The 22,380-nt window shown below is 38.9% G+C and overlaps 1 protein-coding gene across 10 annotated transcripts in view; it reads left to right on the top strand.

The window, feature by feature from the left end:
- Positions 1 to 22,380, top strand: part of Nachralpha6 (nicotinic acetylcholine receptor alpha6) — a 390,412-nt gene that overhangs the window by 236,321 nt on the left and 131,711 nt on the right. For all 10 annotated transcript variants that reach the window (XM_076420937.1, XM_076420941.1, XM_076420942.1 and 7 more), the window contains 2 exons: positions 5,435 to 5,510; positions 12,919 to 13,113. In XM_076420937.1, coding sequence (XP_076277052.1) covers positions 5,435 to 5,510; positions 12,919 to 13,113 — 271 coding nt within the window. The remainder of the gene's footprint in view (positions 1 to 5,434; positions 5,511 to 12,918; positions 13,114 to 22,380) is intronic.

The following is a 22,380-nucleotide window of genomic DNA, read 5'->3' as shown; positions in this document are numbered from 1 at the left end:
AAACTGCTTCCATTGAATGGATTCTAGCGACAACAAAGAATTCTCTACGATGCATTCTAGATAACAGTTCTTATCGAGTCACCTTGCATACAACACCGAGAAAATATTTAAATCTGTTTAACCCTCATCCACACGACGTGGTACCCGGGTACCTATTTCAAATTCATGCAGAATTGTATAAAAAATTGCCCGTGTGGATGAGGGTTAAGCGGTCCGAACAATCGACGTCGTATCTGCAGAACGAACATTGTCCACATACTACGGATATAAATATATATCGTGAAATATATGTATATATCTAGAAGTTTAATATTCTACCAGCAAAAATCTCTCAGATTCACTCGACGAGTTAAGTCACTGGACGATATACATGTACATGTACAAATAACATGCTCGCTGCCGTATTCGACTGTGTGCGCGCGTATGTGTCGTCGGCGTATAACGTAAAATAGTCGATTGTCCTCATCAGCGAGCTCTTCGCAGTATGATCCATGTATTTAACAATGCAAATGCCCCCTGCGAATATTCGTAAGCGAGTGAAATCCAACATCCATTATGCTCCATTGTCTGATCCCCTACACATACATACATATATATTTATGTGCTCGCATAAAGTCTCCTTCGCTGGAAATCCCTTCTGATAATAATTACGTTTCGCGTGCACGCGCTGTTAATTTTGAATCGGTGATTTCTATTCGCTTTACCAACACTTCTAATCACTGCCAAACCTTGCACGTTCGTTACCGATGACGCACACGCGTCACATTCATCATCACATACCTTGTATGAGAAAATAAAATTGATTTTGTTCAGACACGTTTTGAACAACCGAACAATTTAGCTTAATTTTTATTCATAACTGTGAGAACTCATAGCGTGTCTAAATGTTTTTGTGCCATCACTGTTCTGCAACACTGCAATTAAAAGTTAGCTGTCGCAATACCTTTGTTCGTGACTATACAGCGTGTCCAAGTATTTATGGCACAACCGCGGAGGGGGTGATTCAACGTGAGAAAATACGGAATAAACTTTGTTTCATTCGGGGCTTCGCTATCGAGAACATCGACTTTGAAAATCCGCCTAGCATTTGCAAGAAGTAGAATCGGTCGGTGATGCACAGACACATTCGCCGAATGTTCAACCTCGACTTTCACAAAAACGGGGGGTCAGACGAACAAAGTTTATTCCATATATTTTCAGCTTATTCTCTCATGTAGAGAATCAGGTTCTCCACGGTTATTATCATCAATACTGGGACAACCCGTATAAATCACGATTTACAGAAAAAAATCTGCGACTTTCTTTCGATGTTCTCCACGTTTCCACGGTTGTGTCTAGCAATATATCGACACGTGTGCAGATCGTCGACGGTAGCGATCGCGTCGGTTGACGATGATCGTTGAAAAGACGTCAGTGGATCAGAGAAATAGGGCAGATTATCGATTTAATATGAAATTGTCAGTTTCCCTGACACATCTCTTTTTCACTGGAGATAGTGTTAGTCGATATTATCGAGGAACGGAGTTGATCGTCCGCCGTGACGGACGTGCCGGGACAAAACCCGTGCACTGGACGACGTAGATTGCGTTCAAGTCATCTGTCACCGGTTTAGAATTAATTACCTATCGCGCGTGCCGCGATAAATTCCAGGCTGGCGCAGTTCGCGGACACGGGCTTGTTACAGTTTTTTTCCTCGGCCGCAGTTGATAACGACAATTAAATCGATACGCGTGTTTTACCGTGAAGTGTCGCGCCGTGGCGTTTATGGAAGCATCTTTTTAAATTGTTGCGAAACATGCGATTGCTGTCGTGTTTTTATCGCGGCCGGAGATTCGAATGAAAGTGCGTGGGCGGTCGAATTAACGTCCCGAAAGATTTTATGATCTCGTGGATTGATATGCAGCCAGTTGAGCGAATAATGTTTTGCGGGATTGTTTGTGAACTTTGGGCAACTGAATCGTGAGAAAGAATACAAACGACATTTATATTCATTGTTTTTTTATGCTGTCGCCGTGAATTAAGAGCTTTTTTATTGATTACGGAGGATCTTCTCTAATGACAACTACTATTTTTTTCTATTATGTACATTTGTCAAATCATATTTTAATGAAGAATGTTTCAATTATACAAAGGAAATTTTTCTTGTTAGAGCGTTCAGAAAAAAAGTGGAAGAAATTGGAATTAAAAAATACATACAACCAAGTTCTAATTTAAACATGCAAGAGTCAATATTTTCATTTTCCTACGAAAGTAAAGGAATACAACAAACAAATACGTCGAAAATAACGTCGAACACCGGGCGAACAATGCAAAGAAACATGAAAAGGTTGTTTAAAGCAGCTTCGAAAGCAACGATATAAAATGAAAATGTTTAATATTCTCAAACGCATCTCGTTTAGGGATGCATTATTACGATAATGTAAAACCAAGTTTTTTAAATGCAGTTTCATATTGAATAATGTCGAACTTGCTCGCTCACTAGTAACGTTCGGAAGTCTCTTTATGTCTCCGCTGAAAAATCGCTTCCAAATTCCCATTTGTTGAATAATTTTACATTGATCTACATCTATAACGTAGAAACATTCGTCGAAGTTTTTGGTACGAACATTTAATTTATCGAACACCCCAGAACATTCCGATTCCCGATATAACAGCCAGAGTAAAAATTCATTTCGCAGATTTGATTCGTTTCAGCGCGCATAACCTCGGCGTTCATTGTTTCCTGTGACGCGTACAGTCTCGACCATAAGGTACTGGACAGTCATTTCGGTATATGTAAAATGGAACGGAATCGAAAATTTAATAAAATAATTGTTCATTCTCTATGAATTTAATTTTATCAGGCAGACAATCTCGAACATCGTTTCATTAATGCTGTCAGTGTGTTTTAAAATAACTAAACTCAACTAATTCTTCCTTAACTTCAGATTCAGAGAGATTGTCTATTTGTCTCGAGTCTTTCCAACTTTTTTAGCCAATGTAAAATAAGTAGTAGAACTGTACGATCTAAGAAACAGCACGGGCCCGTGGGTTTTTCTTAGATCATGGCTTTACTGTAATCAGAGTTGTGCAAAAATTTAATTGGAATAGAGACTTGGAATTAAGTGGGTTTAGAACCCACTTGGAAAACACCTACTTTATTCGAAATTTTTATTTAAACAAAATTTTTGCCCAACTCCGACTGCAATATCAAAATTGCAAAGGGGCACATTACCAACTCTTGCTGCATATGGACTGTATAATAATCAAGAGGTAATCTCCATGGCAAAAGCTGGTGTCCCGTGACTCATGCACGCGAGTGTATAGTGCATACGCACTGTCGATCTCACGAGACGCAAGTCTGTTTAGGTATGGACAGGGAGCATATGGCATATACCAGCGAAATCGGCAGTCGACGATTAGTCTCAGTGCGTCGGGCGTAGTCTAAGCCGCAAATCCCTCGGGAACAAACGCTCGAATCGAGCTGCTTTCATGAAATATACGTCTGACGATGAATTATGAGAGGCGAACGTGTCGTGCCGCGTGTATCCGTCGTAACGCTCGGCGAATTTCAAGTCCGTGGAACGCAAAGTTTAGCCCGTTCAGGCTCCCCTGAATTATTGTAAAAAGAGGAGCTGCACTGACAATCCGGGAAAAAGAGAGGAAGAGAAAGCAATAATAATATAGAGCCCGTTCACGCGAGACCTAAAAAATCCCTGGTCTTTTTTCCACGCGGAACAAATACCGGTTCGCTGTAGATAACTTTCTCTGCGCTTTTTTTCCGTGAAAACTCTCGTCCGGTTGACCGTCGTCCGTTTTCGGTGACGTTCCAAAAATATTGTCCGCCTCTCTTGCTAGAAGCGCGGATATTTCTTTCGTGTTACATTAGCTGAACCGAGATTAAGAGCTTTGCACATTTTCACGATCTAATTACAAGAATTAAAAAGCACACATTTTTTCACGAAAAGATTTGCTCCACTAAAACATAATAATCCAGTTTAAATGCTGAAATACTTCGTCGAACACAGTCTTACTGTTTTCGAGAAAAAAAGATTTGCAAAAATCGCTTAGTCTTCGAGCTTCCGACTGAACACCAGCCATAGCTCAAAGTTCTTGGCCAATAACCGTATTCAGTGAAAGTTCGAATGTAATAACTGCGCTTTCGTTGCGAGTTCCAGGAGCGCCGTTCTGTTCTTATGAAAAAACTTCTTACGGTTCGTCGACAAATTTATTGAATTTCACTGGGAAAGTGCTGACGGCTGATCTCTTCCCCTCTACGTAAGCTCGCCTTTATTGTGCTCGAGATATCAGTATGTCCGAAACAAATGTCTTAATTGATTTTCGAAATCGATTTTTTGAAACAGGAAAACCAGAATAGCCCCTTAAGAACGGTTGCCTGGCAGAAAATGTAGGTCATGAAAGTTAACCCTAAACCGCATCTCGTTTGGCTCTCGATCAAAGAGCAACAGATGGACGGGCGAGGGGGGTGAGTCTGTCGGGATGCCTGCGGAATTGGAGAAATCAGGAAACCGTTTAAAGAGCATTCCGGAAACGAATAAGTATCTCACTCGAAGACTTTTTCTTCGGTAGCAACTTCTATCTCTCGCAACAAGGACGTCGACAGAGGAAGCAAAGAACAGAATACACCGGACTCGCTCTCTCTTTCGTTCATGTATAATCCGTTTTGTTCGCGAAATGTTCGCCCCGCGTTCAACTTTCGCCGAGCATGAAACAGTAATCAGTTCGCGAACGAAATTTAATGAAATGCTTCAGTTTCGGTTACTGTTTTAATTGCTCTGTTTAGAGAGGAATTTCTGAACGCTCTGACTTTTAGGAAATTTTGCGAGCTCCCGGGGAATGGAATGCGTTGGCGCAAGCATCGGGTGATTTTTCTTTCTAGCTGCATTTTGGTTCTTTCAAGATTATACAATATATGTGTTTTTCTCTTATTCTGTGTGTCCTGAGAATCATACTAGATGGAAAAATTTTTTTGAATGAAGTCCATCGGCAGCCTGTTATTAGCAGCCTGACCACAAGTTGCAAAAATGAGAAAAGGTGTTTCCAAAACGTGACTAACGAGGACTCGCAGGATAATCTCGCTTGGATAACCATTTTTCCGAAGGAACGTTGTCTCAGTGACAAAGAGGAATGTTCATGCTCTGTCTGTCGATCTTCGCCGAACCTGCCATCCGTTTTATGCACCAGATAAGCATACGAAACACCGTTCGCGACATTCCATCGTCCCCAGAGCCATCTCCTCCCACAATTTATTGCGTCGCAATCCCCAAACGTATTCGCTGCGTAATCTGTGTTGCTACAAAGGTAGATCCTAGGCCCCGTAGAAGCTCTAGTAAAGAAAATCTGTCGCATGTCGCATGCATCTGCTTCCTCTTGCCTAGCGGATCCCCTGAAACGTAGATATGTGCGTGTCTTAATCAATCTTTGACCTTGGTAGCTCGATCTGGTACTCAACTCGATGGAGGGCGGTGACTTGTCCGATTTCATCAAGAACGGGGAATGGTACCTCATCGGTGAGTTTCTGTGAACGTAAGTTCGTTAGGGCAGTCGTAAGATATCAACGTTGCCGCGCGAATAACCACGGATGATCGTTTCGATAAGTCGCGGTTACTTGTGCGACGGAGATGCGGACCTCAATTAACGAAGTAATTAAAACGGTGTGTTTAAATGAACAAAAATTTTGTTTAAAATGAAGCTCGCTTGTGCATCAAGGTGAGGATAAGCGACTGTTGCCAGTATTGTGTCGTTATTCGATGATTAGATTTTAGTTCAATTATAGCATTGAACAATTACTGCTCGATTGAACAAATGAGTCCTTATGCTTTTGTTATGATTTCTTTACTGCCTTTAGGCCCTGTTCTATAAAGCTTCGATCGAAGGTAATAATGAATGTCGAGAACAATAAAATCTTGAAGAGAAGCCATTCTTGAACACCACTTTTTCTATTGGTGATCGAAAACACCTCTCTATTTTTTCACTGTGATTCCCTAATACGTGCAATTGACAAGCGATTTACTATTTGTAAACCATTCACGAGGCACTCTACAACATAATTACATTGCGAATCGTAGCCATGTTTGGCGTAATAGTGGATTATCGAAAAACCATTTTCTGTTCTACAATCGATTTCGACACGTTAATAGACTTCACGGATTGGCGTCAAATTTCAGCTTTCACGCGAAACCTGACAAGCACCGTGATCAAATCCCTCGACACGCAGCTCGATTTTAAATCGTGTCCGGAACACCATATTTTATCATCATTTTAAAATTAGTTAATCTGAAGACTAGGAAACAATTCATTACTTTTTAAATTTGAAATAAAAAATTTGGAAGTTAACGCGTACATCGATTAATCTGTCTCGTGGCGAATGCCACAACTGATATAGTGCCTGGGAAGCTAGTAGTACGAGTCAATATATGACGTAACGAGGAACAGACTTCATGATTACAACTCAAGTGGCTCTGTTCAGATTTTTATCAATTGTTATGACATTCTTTCATTCGTTACGTATTTTAGTGTAAATGTTAATTCAACCATTTCTTTTATGTATTTTGCAGAATTACGAAAAATGTGCTAACATATCGACCAGTTTACTTAATCGACAATATCAATAACATAGAATCTCGTATTTTTGTTTGTACAGTTATTTTAATTAAAAACTGAAATGTTCGAAATGTTTTAGAAGCACAACCACATTCATTGTTTGTGTTAAATCTAAGTTAATTATAATTTAATTGCGTTCACGATTGTAATTTATAATTAATTAATAAATGTAATTTTTAATCGCGTTCATGATTGAAACAAAACTTTTCAAACAGTTCATACAATTCAAACTGTTATTTGCACAACTACAATGAAATTGGATTCTGTACAAGCGTATGTGTAGCATCTTCGACGACCTAAGTCTTGGATCCCTCGAATTATCAAATAAACTTGTCAACTCAACTTGAAAATTTGCACCGTTTCATGTCTTGATATTAGCTATCATTTGGCACAAGCAGAAGTCCCAAAATCAAGGGACCCAAAAGGGTCGAATTTTTGGGTCACTCTTTAATTTTGCACAGGTTTAAAAGAAATAGTAAAGTACTTTCATACTCGTACTCTGCTAAACTTTTCAATGTAGCATCTTCAACGGCCGAGTGGCAGAGCCTCGTGAATTCATGTGCTCCGCGTCCCGTTCTTTTTCACTTTGGCACGTCATGCGCCATGCCTCCCAAATCGCGCAGCGTCGCCGTTGCGTAAAAGAATGCTGATAGAACTCTTTAAGAATTTCCCACGAGCTGGCAATCACGAAGACGATCCCATACTTGAAAGGGTTCACAGCTCTTTTTCAGGCGTTTCATAAACTGTTCAATCGACGCAGCGATTGAACGAACGCCAAATGACCAGTTCCCGCGTGGTTCTGCCCGCTTTGATGCTCCACCATGACTATAAACCGGCAAATTGATTCCTTTAACGTCGCATCTCGCTCTTAACGTCACCGTTTCTCTTAACATTCCATTTTCACCGGTTTCTTCACTATGCATTTCCGTCCCTGGACAACAACTCCGACGCAACCACTATATGGAAACTCTTCGACCACTACGCCCATGAAAATGAACCGAGAGGAATTCGAAACGACGCCGATGAAGAACGGCCGACGGCGCGGCGCGGCGGCGGAGGGAATCTCGGTGAACTTCTCCGCGTGAAATGTGAAATTGCATTAATAAATTTAGATTCCTTCGACACTTTCACGAAAGTTCCACGTCCAAACTTACCATTCATTCTCGCGGATACGGCGATGTCGAATGTAAATATATTGTGGATTTTATGGCGCGTCGTTTCGTTGCTTCGTCGAAACCAATTCATAAGATTTGATCGATTCCTTTGAACGAATTAAGTTCTTCACATTTTCCAACTTATTTCCTCGCAGCGATCAGCCCAGTTTGGACATGTTTATGTTCAACATTTCTTGGAGGTTAAATAATCTTTCTGTGCCCAAAATTTGTACAAACTTCTTGTGTCGCCTTTAATTTAACAAAATACATACAAATTGTCAACATCGAGTGTCAGAAAAGAGAGACAAATGCAAATGTATTTAAACCAGGAACCAAAAATAACAGTTATTCTAAAATTTTCTACGATAAAAATGATTAATAAAAAGTTGATTAGTATTGAAATTTAAGATAATGTACACAAAATATAAAGAAAAAAATTCGGAGAACAAAATGATTAAAAAATATCGATTTTTATACTTTTTCATTACAAATGACAGTTATTAGTGTTAAAAAAATGTATGAAGTAATTGATTGTCTACCATTTGAAAGTAGTTCTATTTAATAATAACTATTACAAATTTCCTTCATCAATAACTGTTATGAGCGATCGAAATGAATTTTCTCATCTATAATTATTATGAACAAGTGAAAAGAAATTCAATCGATAACTATTATGAGCGATCGACATAAATTTCTCTCATCGATAACTGTTATGAGCGACCGAAATAAACTTCACCCATCGATAACTGTTATGAGCGATCGAAATAAATTTCTCTCATTGATAACTGTTATAAGTGATCGAAATTAATTTCTCTCAACGATAACATTTACCTTAATTAACCGAATCCTTATTTGTAACCAATACGATTTTAGTCGACGAAATACTTGTTATTCTATGACTTTTTTTCTTTTTGGTTGTAACAGTTATGGTCCCTGATTAATCATTTTAAAAAGTGAAAAATAACGGTATTTATACATTTTTCTGACATTTCTGTTTTATCTACTCATTTCAAGCTAACTTGACGTCACATATCATTTTCAATTCATGCAATCTTGTTTTGGAAAGCCGCGGATACCTCATCTCGATGCACGAAAAAGCCTCTGCGAACGTACATATTAATCAACACCCACACGTTCCTTGGTGTGAAAATTCACCGATTTACTATGGTTACATATTGTCAAATAATTGATGTCTTTCTGTTGATGTCGCGAGACGTACTTCTGTAAATGAAACACAATTTGTTGATTCGAAGTGTGGAGCAAAAATGGGTGAATTTATTATACTAGGATCGTTGGTGCGATTGTTTCTGAGTAGCGCACGAGGGTGAAAGGTCCTAGCTGTGCAGAAACATTTGTAAGAGTAGTGTAGTGCCGTGCAGGGAGCCAGAGGGAAGAAAATTAATCCGCATCTCCCACACAGAGTTTAAGGATGAAGGTACAACGACCACCGGAATAAAATAGTCGCAGGTGCAGCTTCCGTAGGGTTTGCTAAATAGAACGGGCGGACTACTTGCGAAATTAGTTTTAAAATAGCCGGGAAACGAGCCCCACCGGCGCAGCAACAAGTGACCGACTTGCTTTCTTATCCGAATCATCGGATCCGATCGGAACGACTCCGTTCGACAACGAAATTAATTTTAAGCGAACCCCTTTAACGCAATTATTGACGTGCTTGACCAAGGACGAGTAAGTATGTGTCCTGTTACTTTAAGCACACTCGAGTGTTACTTGTTAAGTATTTAACCATAAGTACGTAAGAAACGTTTAATTATTTGTTGGTTTCACGTTGATTTTATCAAGGTTTATTGAAGTACATTTTGAACCGACTTTGATCTGCTCATACAATAACATCTTGAATTATTCGGATCAAAAATTTTCAGATGCATTTCCTGATTCGAGCGAGACATTTTCTAATGGATGTCAGTATTGTTTGTGAGCTAGACTGTTTATGTTAGTTATTACACTCAATCTTTTTGAGATTTCTAACGTGATCAACGTTAGAATCGTTCAAATTAGAGTCTATATCTGCATCGATCTTCAAAATTATTACCGTAGGAAATTGTAGGATGTATGGAAAATGAACTGCGGCACATACCCGCGAGGGGCTGAGAAGCTCGAGCTGCCTTGGTTGCCGAGAGTCAATGATGAAGAATTGGCTATCCCCACCCAGCCAGCCAACGCGTTAGTGGGGGTAGCCGACGTCATCGACTCTCAGAGCACCAGTTGCCCAGGCCTGCTTTATTTGACGGTATGCAGGTAAGAAACAGCACGGACCCGAGGGTTTGTCTTAGGTGAAGCCCATCTGATATAATACCATCATGTCTTAATTAATATAATTTACAAGAATCAACGTGAAATCTCAACAATCGTTTTCCGAAAGACCGCGTTAAATCGTACAGGTCCGTGTCAATGTAAACAGATTTTCGAGTTCTGCAAATTAAATGAACTCGAATCAAAATGTGCACGTTAAACATTTCGAAATACTTTATATTTGACCAATGATTGCACAACACAGTTTTGCAGATTGTCATCTGAGATTGAAGGTGGTCTTTTATGAAACGGTTTGCAGTTCGTGTCAGAAAATAGTCGGTGTGTTCTGAAACCCAGACAAAGTAATGATTAAATTCCGAAACTTTTCTACGAGCGCAAACAGCACCGCGCGGCATGAGCCTCTGCGGGCTAGAAAGCAAACGTAATATCTTTGTATTTTTAAGGTAAGTTCGCCGGTGATTACAGTAGAGTTTCCGGTTGCACTTCGCGATGCGTGCACCGCACATCGTAGTTCACATTAACGACGAGAACACGTGCTGCGTGCGCGGCGTTAATGCTCGCGAAATGTTGAGGAAGTATTCGCGTGTACCGAACGAATTCGCGGCGCATGTAATTTGTGGCGGTGAACTTGAGACTCGAACTTTGACTTTAAAGTTTATTCCGTTTACAGAAGTTTTCTTTTTCACTGGTAAGTACCATTTGCGATTAATCTGCAATATGCGAATAATCCTCTTTACTTTCAACAAATCGATTAAAGAAGATCCTTTGATTCATTGGTGTCTACTGGTTAATTAACACTGGAACCGAAAATATTTCCGCTCTTTTTAATAAGTATGAGAAAAGAAACCAATTTGCATAATTCATGCACCTTTGTAAGATGAAAAATGTAACGTCATCGTTTATGAATACAGATCGAATCGAAGAAACAGAATTTTTTATGCGGCAATCATATTTTTCGGAATAGAATCATACATTTTTGAGAGACGCTTGCATTTTTCAAGTCCATGTTTGTCAGCGTATATTTTATTCAGAGTGTAAAGATTGTTATTTGGCACAGGTAATCTAACACTTTTTTTATAAAGAACGATCAACTACATCCATGCTGTATGTACTTTTAAAATATTGCAGCTTTGTTCCAACGAATTCTTTTGTATGACTATGAATAGTGGAAATATTTAGGTTTAATGCTGAGAATTTGAGCTTACGATTAGTATCAGCACAAAATGTGACTCTGTCCTTTTAAATAACATTCATTAGTTCCGTGTAATATTCCTGGGCATTGATAATTAAAATCATATTAAAAAAGCGCATGAAGAGTGTCGGTCTAATTGCTGTGCAATTATGAAGGCGTTTGCAATCTGTGTCCAGACAAAACGTCCGATTACAGCCACGAGCGGCCTTAATGAAACAATTGCTAAATAATTGCGTCGAACACAATCGGAGGTCAATTACGATGTAATCAATACGCTGCACCGGGTGGAGCATTAATCAATAATTAAAGTGGTGTCGGACTCGTATCAGACTGTTCTAATAATTCTTGCAGTTTGTATCAATAGAGACCAGAATGAATGATCAAAACATTCAAACCAGGGTGCACACAATCTTGACCAAGAAAGTATTACGACCGTTCTCTTCAAAATCACAAAAAACCACTGCGATTCTTCAAAAGGTCACTTCAGCTTTCTTCAATGTTTATCATTTTTTAATTTTTTCATTTATCCGGAACGCTTCTTTATATCCGTATAGTGAAGAATTACAATACTTAATATTTAACCCTTTACAGTTGATATAATACCTCATACAATACTTACATGTGTAGTAATTGATTAGATACCAACATATTTAATAATGTGAACAATATTGTGAATAATGTTTTGGTGTTGACTAGGGCAGAGTTGGGCATTGATCGATTAAAATCTTAATCAAGATTGATTGATTAATGTGTACGATTAAAAAAGGTAATTATTGAAAAATCAACGATTGATTCAATCGATTGATGAAGTTAATCGTCAATCGTTGATTAAAAAAAGAAATCATCGAAAAAAAAACATAAAAGCATGTAAACAGAGTTTGTATTATAGATCAAATGACAATACACCTAAACTCAGTTTACATTTTTTTCAGTATTCATATAGTTTTGATTCCGTATTTCATTTCGAAATTTCAGCAGTGAATCATTAATCAATTATCCGATTCACGATTACAATTGAAAGGAATGTACAGTAATTCTTCAATCGGTGTCCACAACAGCCGTGTTCTGCACGGACGGCGATGGTGTAGGGACACTATTTTTTTATTACTGCGTCTACCGCGCCGATCGAGAGTCCGAACATAGAGATTAATTGTTAATTGCGCTTAACGATTGAAGTAGAAATTTATTCGTCAATCGTTGATTAAATTTCTACCCAACCCTGCTCTGAGTCACCCCTCGATTGCTAAGGGTTAATAGCGAGGCATTAGAACATTGTATATTTGAGAAAAAACTTGAGAAAAGCACGCCTGCGGCATGGTGAGTAGAAATCCTTATATTGTTGATAAAATGCTGTTGGTGTGCGTAGTGGTTTTGGAGAAATCGGCTCGTAACGCTGCATACGATTCGACCTGTCTGCATTTCTGTATATAATATCAGGGGATTTCATTTAGTCGAGCAATCGACGCGTTTCAATGGCCTGTCACGTGATTAAACGTGTATCGAAATTTCCCCGCAACAAATTACACGCCCGCGTTAGCTGCTCGCACCCTCTGAACCTTTGTTAGCCGCAAACCAGGACAAACCGTCGTTTCGGTGTTCCTCCGCAGCTGGTCGTTCGAGCGGCCATTAGTTCCCGTCGTGTTTAGGTTTACGCTTGTATCGGGCTCGTGTTAACGTTGCACGGCGATTTCGTTGCAGGCATGCCGGGCAAGAAGAACACGATAAACTATCAGTGCTGTCCGGAACCGTACGTCGACATCACCTTCACCATCCAAATCCGAAGGAGGACGCTCTATTATTTTTTCAACCTGATCGTGCCGTGCGTCCTGATATCGAGTATGGCACTCCTGGGCTTCACGCTGCCGCCGGATTCCGGGGAGAAGCTCACCCTAGGTAACGTAACTCGTAGCATGCCTTGCCTGCATATTACACCAGCCAGACACGTCTATACTTTTTAGTTTGTATCTCTCTGTCCTTCAACTATCTCTTCTGTGTCTCACTATCTTATTTCCGTTGATTCTTTCCCGACGAAACTGCTCGAACAAGGATCGCGAACGTGCCGTACTCCACCAAGTATTTTTTTAACGGGCTATTCTGGTTTTTAGAAAAATCGATTGTTCTCCTTTTTGCGTTTTTTTTTATTACAAGTGTTGTGGAATATGTGTGGAAACATAATAACGATACTATCTAGGAAAAATAGATACACTTATTTTCATTAATGTTTGTACGCTCTTCAAAATTTTTTAAAAATTGGTTTAAGTGACTGGAATCTCATTTTTTGAGAAGTTAGTGCGATTTCTAGTTTACTCGATGATCACGAAACACGTCCTCGCAAGTATTGGACGCTGTTGAAAGGACTGATCGATAGATGTTGCATTGAAATCATCGACACAGATTTTATTGACACTGTTTTGATTGACATGAATTCACTGAAATGGAGTTTGACCGACACCGGCATTAATCGACAACAATATGATCGACACCAACTTCCATACGTACACCGACATGATGCAAGAATAAGATGCACATGAATATTTTGATGTTTTACCAATGGGAACGCGATCATTGGGAAATTCGCCGTTGCGAATTAATACTGTTGGTCAAACTTGTACTCAATAAACGCTTTTCGGTCGAAATTTGCATTTTCGATGATCTGCAACCCAGCGTCTTGTTCTCTAGTTCATTGTTCGTGTGTACCATTTCGAAAAAGTCTTTCGACTCTAACAATAAGAAATCAAAGCAAAGCATCTCTGTAACAGATAGTCATCGACAGTGGGTACGGTAGTCGGAAAAATTCAGTCAGTTCAGAAAAATCTAAGAACCCTGCTATATTTTCTTCAAACGATTGAGACAAGTACGATAGATGATTGGACTGCAATTAGGGCGTTTACTATTCGGATATTCGAGTATTCGGATTACTCATTATAACTTGAAATCCGGATTCAGATCCGGATCCGAATATGCGAACTGGTGCTCTTACTATTCCGATATTCGGATCCGGATCTGAATCCGGATTACGAGTTATAACTCGTAATCCGGTTACTCGGATATCCGAATAGTAAGAGCCTTAATTGCAGTCAATTTTCATCTCGCACAAAGGCCCGCAGTCTATTCATTGAATGTATGTAAATTCGAAAAACCAGAATGAAACCCGTCTACCAAGACAATAGTCAATCGCCGAGGTCGATAGCCACTGAGACCGTTCGTTCGAGTATTTTCGTCACCTCCCTGTATGTATTCAGATCTGTCTACATCTATCTTTCTCTCCCTCTCTCTCTCTATCTCTCTACATATATCTATTTCTATCTGTATATTGTATGTATGTACTCATACACTTGGAGTCTTGCGACTGTTTGACTTTAATCGGGTTATGTTCCTGATACTTTGAACCTATCGGCAACTAACGCTGACTGTCCTGCGTTTCTTTTGTTTGGACGATGAAGGGGAAGTAAACGGGATCGAACCCAACCCTCGATCACTGACGGCCGGACGACATTGCGAATGTACATTACGTCGGACGACGTTTTCGATTGATTTCGAGAAAAGAAAAACAAAAACGAAAGGCTGAAAATCGAACAAGCCTCGAACGGCGACATTCGAGAGACACGCCTTTTACGAATCGTAGATCACAGGGGACACGGGGATAGTCGATTCACGAACCGAGGATCGATCGATCCGATTTGTTTCATAGGAGTCGCCTCCCATGCCGGAACGGTACCATCCGGTACCTTCTTCGAGCGGCGTTAATGAGAGTGGATTCTGACGTTGCAGTTTATTCCTGCAACATCTGATTGTTTCATCAATCTTCGTTCAAGGCTAGCCAGCATGGTGTCGGATTTCTTCGATCGCGAAATCCGTTCAATTAGCCGATCAACATTGCTCGACCGTCGTTCTCATCGATATGTTCAATCTGAACCGGGTTTGTTAGTACTAGACTGCGGAAATGTATTTTCTCTTCTAATAATTTGAATAAAATCAAATCCGCAGTCTAGTTATTGCATTAAACTACAGAACTCGAATAATATGTGACCTTCAGGAATTTTTTCTGGAAAAATTGATGGACTTCATTTTTGAAGGAGTACGTTATTTAAAAGTACATATATTGCACGACTTGCAGTAATTTGTTTGCGGCAAGATCTTTAAAAATGTCGATGTTACAACCTCTTTTCCAGAAGTTGTTTCTCCGAAGACTCTGCACGATGAACACATTTTCCTGAAGCTAGAGTAAGCTAGTAAAGGAATTCATGAAGATGCCGCTAATACATATATGATCTTATCTAGTAAATGAAGGGGTTCTTTGTTCACTGACAACTCCTTTTCATCCAAACATTTAGAAACCGTGCAGCGTCTTTAAGAAAACATTTTTTGAGAAAATGGCTGCTGCCGAGCATTTTGTAAAATTGGGCTGCAGAAAAATTACTATAAGATAAACAATATATACATATACTTTCAAAACAGGTAAAGACTACCTTATTTTCAGATTGTTAGGTAAGCTAGCCCCTTGAAGGATCTCATTTATCAGAATCACTATCAGAAATTCGTAGAGGTGTTCACAATGAAATAGCGAATATTAGTTCTTCTGTACTTACTCCATCTTCGAAGCTGGAATTGTATTTCAATGTGAAAGGTCGTCGCTTCAATGAAAATGCAATATTATTTAACGATATTAAACATCGCGAAAGAAGCTTTTGGAACAGGCTAATGCAATCTAAAAAGTGTATGAGGATTAATTTAGTCATTAGATAATAAAATGAAATATTATTTTTTAGGGTTTCGTACAAAGGTGTGCAAGGATTTTTGCAGTCTATTAACTATTGCAGCTCTCAAAAAAACTCTCTCGAATTGAGAGGCCAGCGGTACAATATGTTCATCAATTTTCGTCCATCGGATGTTCTGAGAGTTATATCACGAATTCTCTCCGCGGCAGAACGATATCTCGGGATCCTAGAATTTTCGTGATTGTCCCACTATCTCCGATGAATTCCGTCGACATGTCTCGGGAATAGGAGACGCACGTAAACAGGAAAACTCAGTGAGTTGCATTCGTATTCCTTGCACAGCGTGCATCGATACCCGACATACATCCGCCGTCATGGATTCACTCCAATATGGGGAATGTGTCTCCTCCTCTTTTTATACAGAAGATTACAAAGATTTGAAGTACTATCTTACACACTATCAGGTGTACGAATTAATTCGTAGCCCTTGCAATCATTTAGTAGTAGTAGTTTATTTTAAATCCAAATCTTTTATCCGCCGAATTAAAGATTCGGTAATGCATTTATAAGATGGAGTAAACGCACAGCAAATTATGGAGATCTCTATCTGCAGAAAGACCTTCTGTTTGGTAGCCAGCTTCCGTTGTGTGACGATCAGGAAACGCGGTCGGCTCTCATCGAGAGGGTCACGTGGCTTCAATTTTGGATAGTATCTATCCTCCAGCTATCGCAGCCTTCGAAAATCCGTATACCGCACGCCACATTGTGCATTATACACACCTACGTAGCCAACTTTGATATATCTGATGTATCCTTGACGGGGCTGGATCGATTCACTCGAATACGCCTTCTGGGACGCGAGTCTGGATTTGTTGCTGCCAACGCGTGGACAGCAAATTAACCGTTCGCAACAACACGTCGCTGCATTGCAAATCGTTCCTTGGACCACGTCCAAAAGAACGTTTCCCATATTCTGGTAGAACCTCCACGTTTCACGAACTGGAGGTGAGTCAAAATATCAGATAAATCAGAATTGTGTCATTTCAGATGGAGGCTGGGTTCGTCGAGTTCTTTTCTCTTTATTGAATTTAGTGTATTTCTTCTCCTTTTTCACAATTGTATAGTGTTGTGTTCTAGATAGTAAGGTAGAAGAATTTTAAAAGGAATTTTAAATGAAGAATTTCAAAAGCTGTGGGCTTAAAATGATCCTAATTCCTCTCGTTAGTTTTTTGATGGATGGTATAATTATATTCATCTATATTCAGTGTTTTTTCTATATTCAATATTAACTTTCAGTATTTTAGTGAAAGTCTATATTCGTTATATTCATCTTGCCACAGCATCGTACAAGTCGAAACATCAAATTGCACAAGATCGACAAGATTAATACAAATTTAACTAATCCAAGAATATGTATGTTTGGAAGAAAGCAGCAGTTTCATATTGAAGAATCATCTCACGCCTCTTGATTAGATGAAATTGCCTGTACAATGCGACAATTGAATTTTCTTCGAAACAAGCGTGATACAAATATTGGCTCAAAACAAATGATTCAAGGGCGTATAAATTGCCCGAAATCAATTCCAAAGGAATTCGCTAATGGAATTCGGTAATAGAATTCGCCGAATCACTTTGCGACCCTTTATCTTCCATAAGTCACTTAATCACCGCAACGGTTAGCGCGTCGGGAACTTGCGAATTGCACGGACGAGGGGGGAGGTTAGCATTGTTCTCTTTCCAACGAGTCCTTGAAAACTGGAGCCGGTTCGCAAGTTTTGGAACGTCGAAGCTGGATGCTGGTGTTCAGAAGTCGGGATCCAGGGTTAATTACACAAAGTCGCTGTCCTCGTCCGACTCATCTTCTCCCTCGTCTTCACGGACGCAAAGAAACTTCTCTCCCGAATAAACGGTCCGAGAGCTTCGTGTTTATCCGTGGCTGCCAGCTCGTTTTCGTTTTCATTAGGGATGTGCTGGTACGCGAAATTTCGAGTTCGAATCGGATTGAAGTAGAGGTGGCCAACAGTCGGCGCACAAAATTAAGTGTGAACACACTTTAAAAACTAATAGCTGCTTTAAAATTCGACCAAACTACTTGACATTTTTTTCGGATGTTAGAAGGATTAGTTCACTAGTTAATGTGTAAAAAAACGTTTATGAAATTGCTATTGCTCAGAATTTCGAAGATTTTTAACTTTTTCATCTGTGCCTCGAATGAAAATATTGAAAATTTCCGGGATTCTGACCCGAACGTACCCGACCCGAGGCTCCGGTACCGACACACCCCTAGTTTTCGTGTTTCGGGCCAGAATTATCGACGTACCAAGCACACGATTTTAGCTCTTGATTTTCGATAAAACGTATAATCGAAAACCGGTGGCCATATCTTCGACCAAGGCAGGTTCTAATGGGAACTGTCCCGCTCGAAACATTGACGTGGAACCTAAACGACGAGTTCGCACACGAGGATAAATTTCATGTTCGGTTGGGTACAGGATGTTCCAAAATTGTTAACCCGCAGTCTAATAATTATGAATTACAAATAAAACATATTGTTTCGTGTGTGTACTGTATTTTATTATTCTTTCTACTATCTAAATTGTCGCTATTGTATTAAATCTAAAGATGTTTTCCAATGAAAAACCATCTGCTTAAGTATGGAAAAGCAATGAAAAATTGTGGAAGATAACATATGGTATATACCTAACCTTTCCTGGTTATGTATGCAGAGTGGAGATGGTAAGTGCTCTCTGAAGGACCATGCATGGTCTATTCATTATCTTTAGCACTCCTGAGAGCCATCATGTGGAAAACTAAAGAGGGTATGGTATGTTCTTAAACCCGTACTTCCATTACACATTAATCTTGAAACAATTGTCTTTTTAAACAGTCTTACAACTAAACTTGATCATAACTAATTCATTCATAAAATGATTAATTTTCTCTGCTTGTTAGTCTACGTAAATTTATACCTGAATACTTAACATTCCTGATTCTTACAGGACAAAATTTTAACTCAGGTTTGAAAATATTTGAAAAGTAAAAGGAAAAGCAGATAGCAACAAATGTAATTCCCATAGTATTAGGTTGGCAACTAAGTTCGCGACCTCCACATTTTCTCAAACAAAGTCATTTATATCTATTTGTTAAGCACCAGTATTTTATATCAAATTAATCGCAAAATTCAGAACTTTCCAATGATATACAGTTCAAAAGGAATGGTCATTGAATCAGGTTATAATAATATAATAAAAGAATTACGAAATAAAAGGTCGCGAATTTAGTTGCAAACCTAATAATATTGATAGAATAGATCAAAGACCAGTGTAAATTTCTACGTACCTATTTTCTTTTGATAATGCATAAACAGTGCTTAATTATAGACACACAAGCGAGCAATTACTCACATGACCCGTTTAACCACTGATAGTGAACTACTATTTCCCTAGCTTGGAGATCTTTCAACTATTTTATGCTCTACTTGTTCGAATGCAAATGCATTTCACGTGTAATAATACAAAAGCAGAATATTCGAGCAACCAAATCGTTCGACGAATGCGTTTCATTAAAACTTCCACTGTATGCATATTCCAAATAAATTCATTTCTTTTCTGCGTCAAAATCAAAAATCGTATCGCATAGCAGTAATTTCGGAACAGCCTGTACATCGATTACTAGGGGTGGTTGAACTCATTTATCGACGCGACGTAATATGTGTCTGTCGTTGTTTAACATGAAATACTGCGGTATTATTACCGTCGTCGATAATGGGGCACTATGGTCTCTCATGTTCAAAAAATTTAATTTTTTTCTAGTAAATAGATTTTCATGGCAACGATTTTGGAACAGTCTGTAGATCGAGGAATGGGGGTGGTTGAGCTAATTTATCGACGTGATCTGGGTCTGTCATTCTTTAACATGAAATACTGCGGTATTATTGCCGTCGTTATGGCAGCCAATTCTCGATACTTCAATCTTCTTCTAGAAATAAAATGCTTCACCGTCCGACATAGCTTATTTACGGCACGTTCATAATTATGGCGGTCTTATAGTGGAAGACGATGTACTTTCGACGTGTTCTCGGTATTCCCTCGTTTCGAAGGCTCCTGACGTGGAGATAGTACCACGATTTCTCGTATAATCATCCACCATTTAGTCGTCAGCGTGCATTTACTGGAAATGGACTTACAGGGTTACGACTTCCAAGTTTCGAATGCCGGGAAGCTCTCCCGCTGATACTCTGGTAATGACTAGTTATTTGTGTTCATATTGGAAGATCGCATCATCAATTTTGATATATCTTCGTCGAGAAACTGTGCAGGAGGTCAATCTTGTTGTCGCTGCGCGACACGAATTCGACATTAGAGCCGTGCTGACTTAAATAGAACTTGAAAGGAGCTCGAAATGTGACAGAACGGAGGTATGATCAGCAATTCTTGTGTTATTTTTGGAAGGAATTAGAGCGAATTAAGAACGCGTTCCCTATACGCCACTCTAACATAATACCTACGGTTTTAACTATGGAAACGTTGAAAGGATCGAAGCCACGTTCTATTCTATGTTATTATTACACTGCGGATTGTTTGCGTTTATGACAAAAACGATCAGGTCAAATACAAAATTGTCAAAGTGTTAGAAAAATTGAACTGAAAAATTGAATTGAATTTACATTATTTTCGATTGATTGATACAATATTTATGGAAAAAAGAAACACATTGTTCTTTACAAAACACTTCACATTTTCCTTTGCAAAAATGTTATCCGTGGCTTTGTTTAGGAGTTATTAACGAAAAACCACGGATCACTCAGAGCGCGACCTAGACGCGAGTTGGCGCAGTCGGCCAATGGACAGTTGGCGCGCCAACTCGCATCTAGGTCGCGCTCTGATTGGTCCGTGTTTTTCGTTAATAATTCCTAAACAAAGCCGCGGCGGCCATTTTTACAAAGGGAAATGTCGCTTCAAATGGTCTCAGGAACCTTCCATTTCCGGGATGTGCAGGAATTTTGGGACACCCTGTATATCATTATAGTTCGCTGTCCCAAATAAGCGTCCCCACTGGATTCCGTTAATTTTTGTATTGCATTATTACTGAATTCCATGTTATACGTATATTGGTTAATCTTTAGAAAGAATAAGTTATATATACAATAATTTATATTTAATAAGTTTAGCGTAAGAGTCGTTATATATGGGCAATTCAATATAATATTTTGATATATTCATTACAACGGTAATTTGTACTAAATAAATTGTATGTAATTATACATATTGTATGTAATATAATAGAGTAGAAATAAGTAATTATTGCAATGTTATTAGCTAAATAAACTTGGAACGTTCACGCCATGACGCCTCGCACAATACTCAACACGCTATAGCGCGTACCAACCCTAAAACAGCTAGAGGCCTTCGCACGGGGAGGGTAGCATCCCCAGAGGCGATGACACTGTAATGACCGTGCGTGATGATCCGTATATCCATCTAGCAAAATTATACATTCAGCGCCGCTCATGATTATTCAAACAACAGAGATTTTACACTTTACCCTGCTTTTAAGAGATGAATATATGTAAACGTCCCACGCTATCGTTGGTATACACGGCCCGTTATTAGAATAATTAACACTTCTTTTTAATGCATAATGGCTTTAATTGCATCCATCCTAAGTCCCGGCTGCCGGGTTTTACTTCTGCCAACAATCTTATGGGACGAATTAGGTCGTAAAATGGAAATTGTGCTTTCCGTAAAGCGGGATAGCACATTAAAGAATTTACGAAATACAGGAAATAAATTAGCGGAGAAGTTTGTAGAATTAATTCAAGGAAGATCAGAGATTGTTTCAAATAATAGTTATTATAAATTGCGGTGTAAAATGGTTTCATTTCGTAAATGTAATATTCCATGTTGCAAACGTTTAAAGCTGGTCAAATAATTATGCGATCTGTTCTACAAATAATTACATTATCACTCGGTTCATTGATGTTATTAACAGCTATGTAACGCGGTCACAGATAATTTCGAACTGCAAACACAATTCGTTAGGAAGTTTCGTTGTAACTTAAAATTTGAGAAAAGATTAGACAAATCAATAATATCAAAAATACTATGCACATTCCGCCAATATATTTTTTGAATAATAATTGAAGTAAACGATAGACGGTATAATTTAAGTGTGAAACATGATAATTATTAAAAAATTTAATATTGCAATGATGTATGCATATAAAGTTAAGAGAGGTCTCTTAAGAAAGGAAATTCTTGCTAATTCTAATCATGGAAAACCCTATTTCAAGAATATAAAACGATATGATGACATTCTTTGAAGTCTCGGCAACGGAATAAGCTTTGATTCAGGAGGGAGCTATTAATATTAACGTCATAATGAGCTGTTAAGGTCTTGTGTGCCCTATTTCGCTGTCAGCCTCACTTATGCCCCTTATTAC

Source organism: Lasioglossum baleicum, chromosome 3 (assembly GCF_051020765.1).
Source record: "Lasioglossum baleicum chromosome 3, iyLasBale1, whole genome shotgun sequence".
In the NCBI taxonomy this organism is placed as follows: domain Eukaryota; kingdom Metazoa; phylum Arthropoda; class Insecta; order Hymenoptera; family Halictidae; genus Lasioglossum; species Lasioglossum baleicum.
The sequence above is the reverse complement of the archived record's forward strand: the minus strand, read 5'-3'. Positions and strand labels throughout refer to the sequence as shown.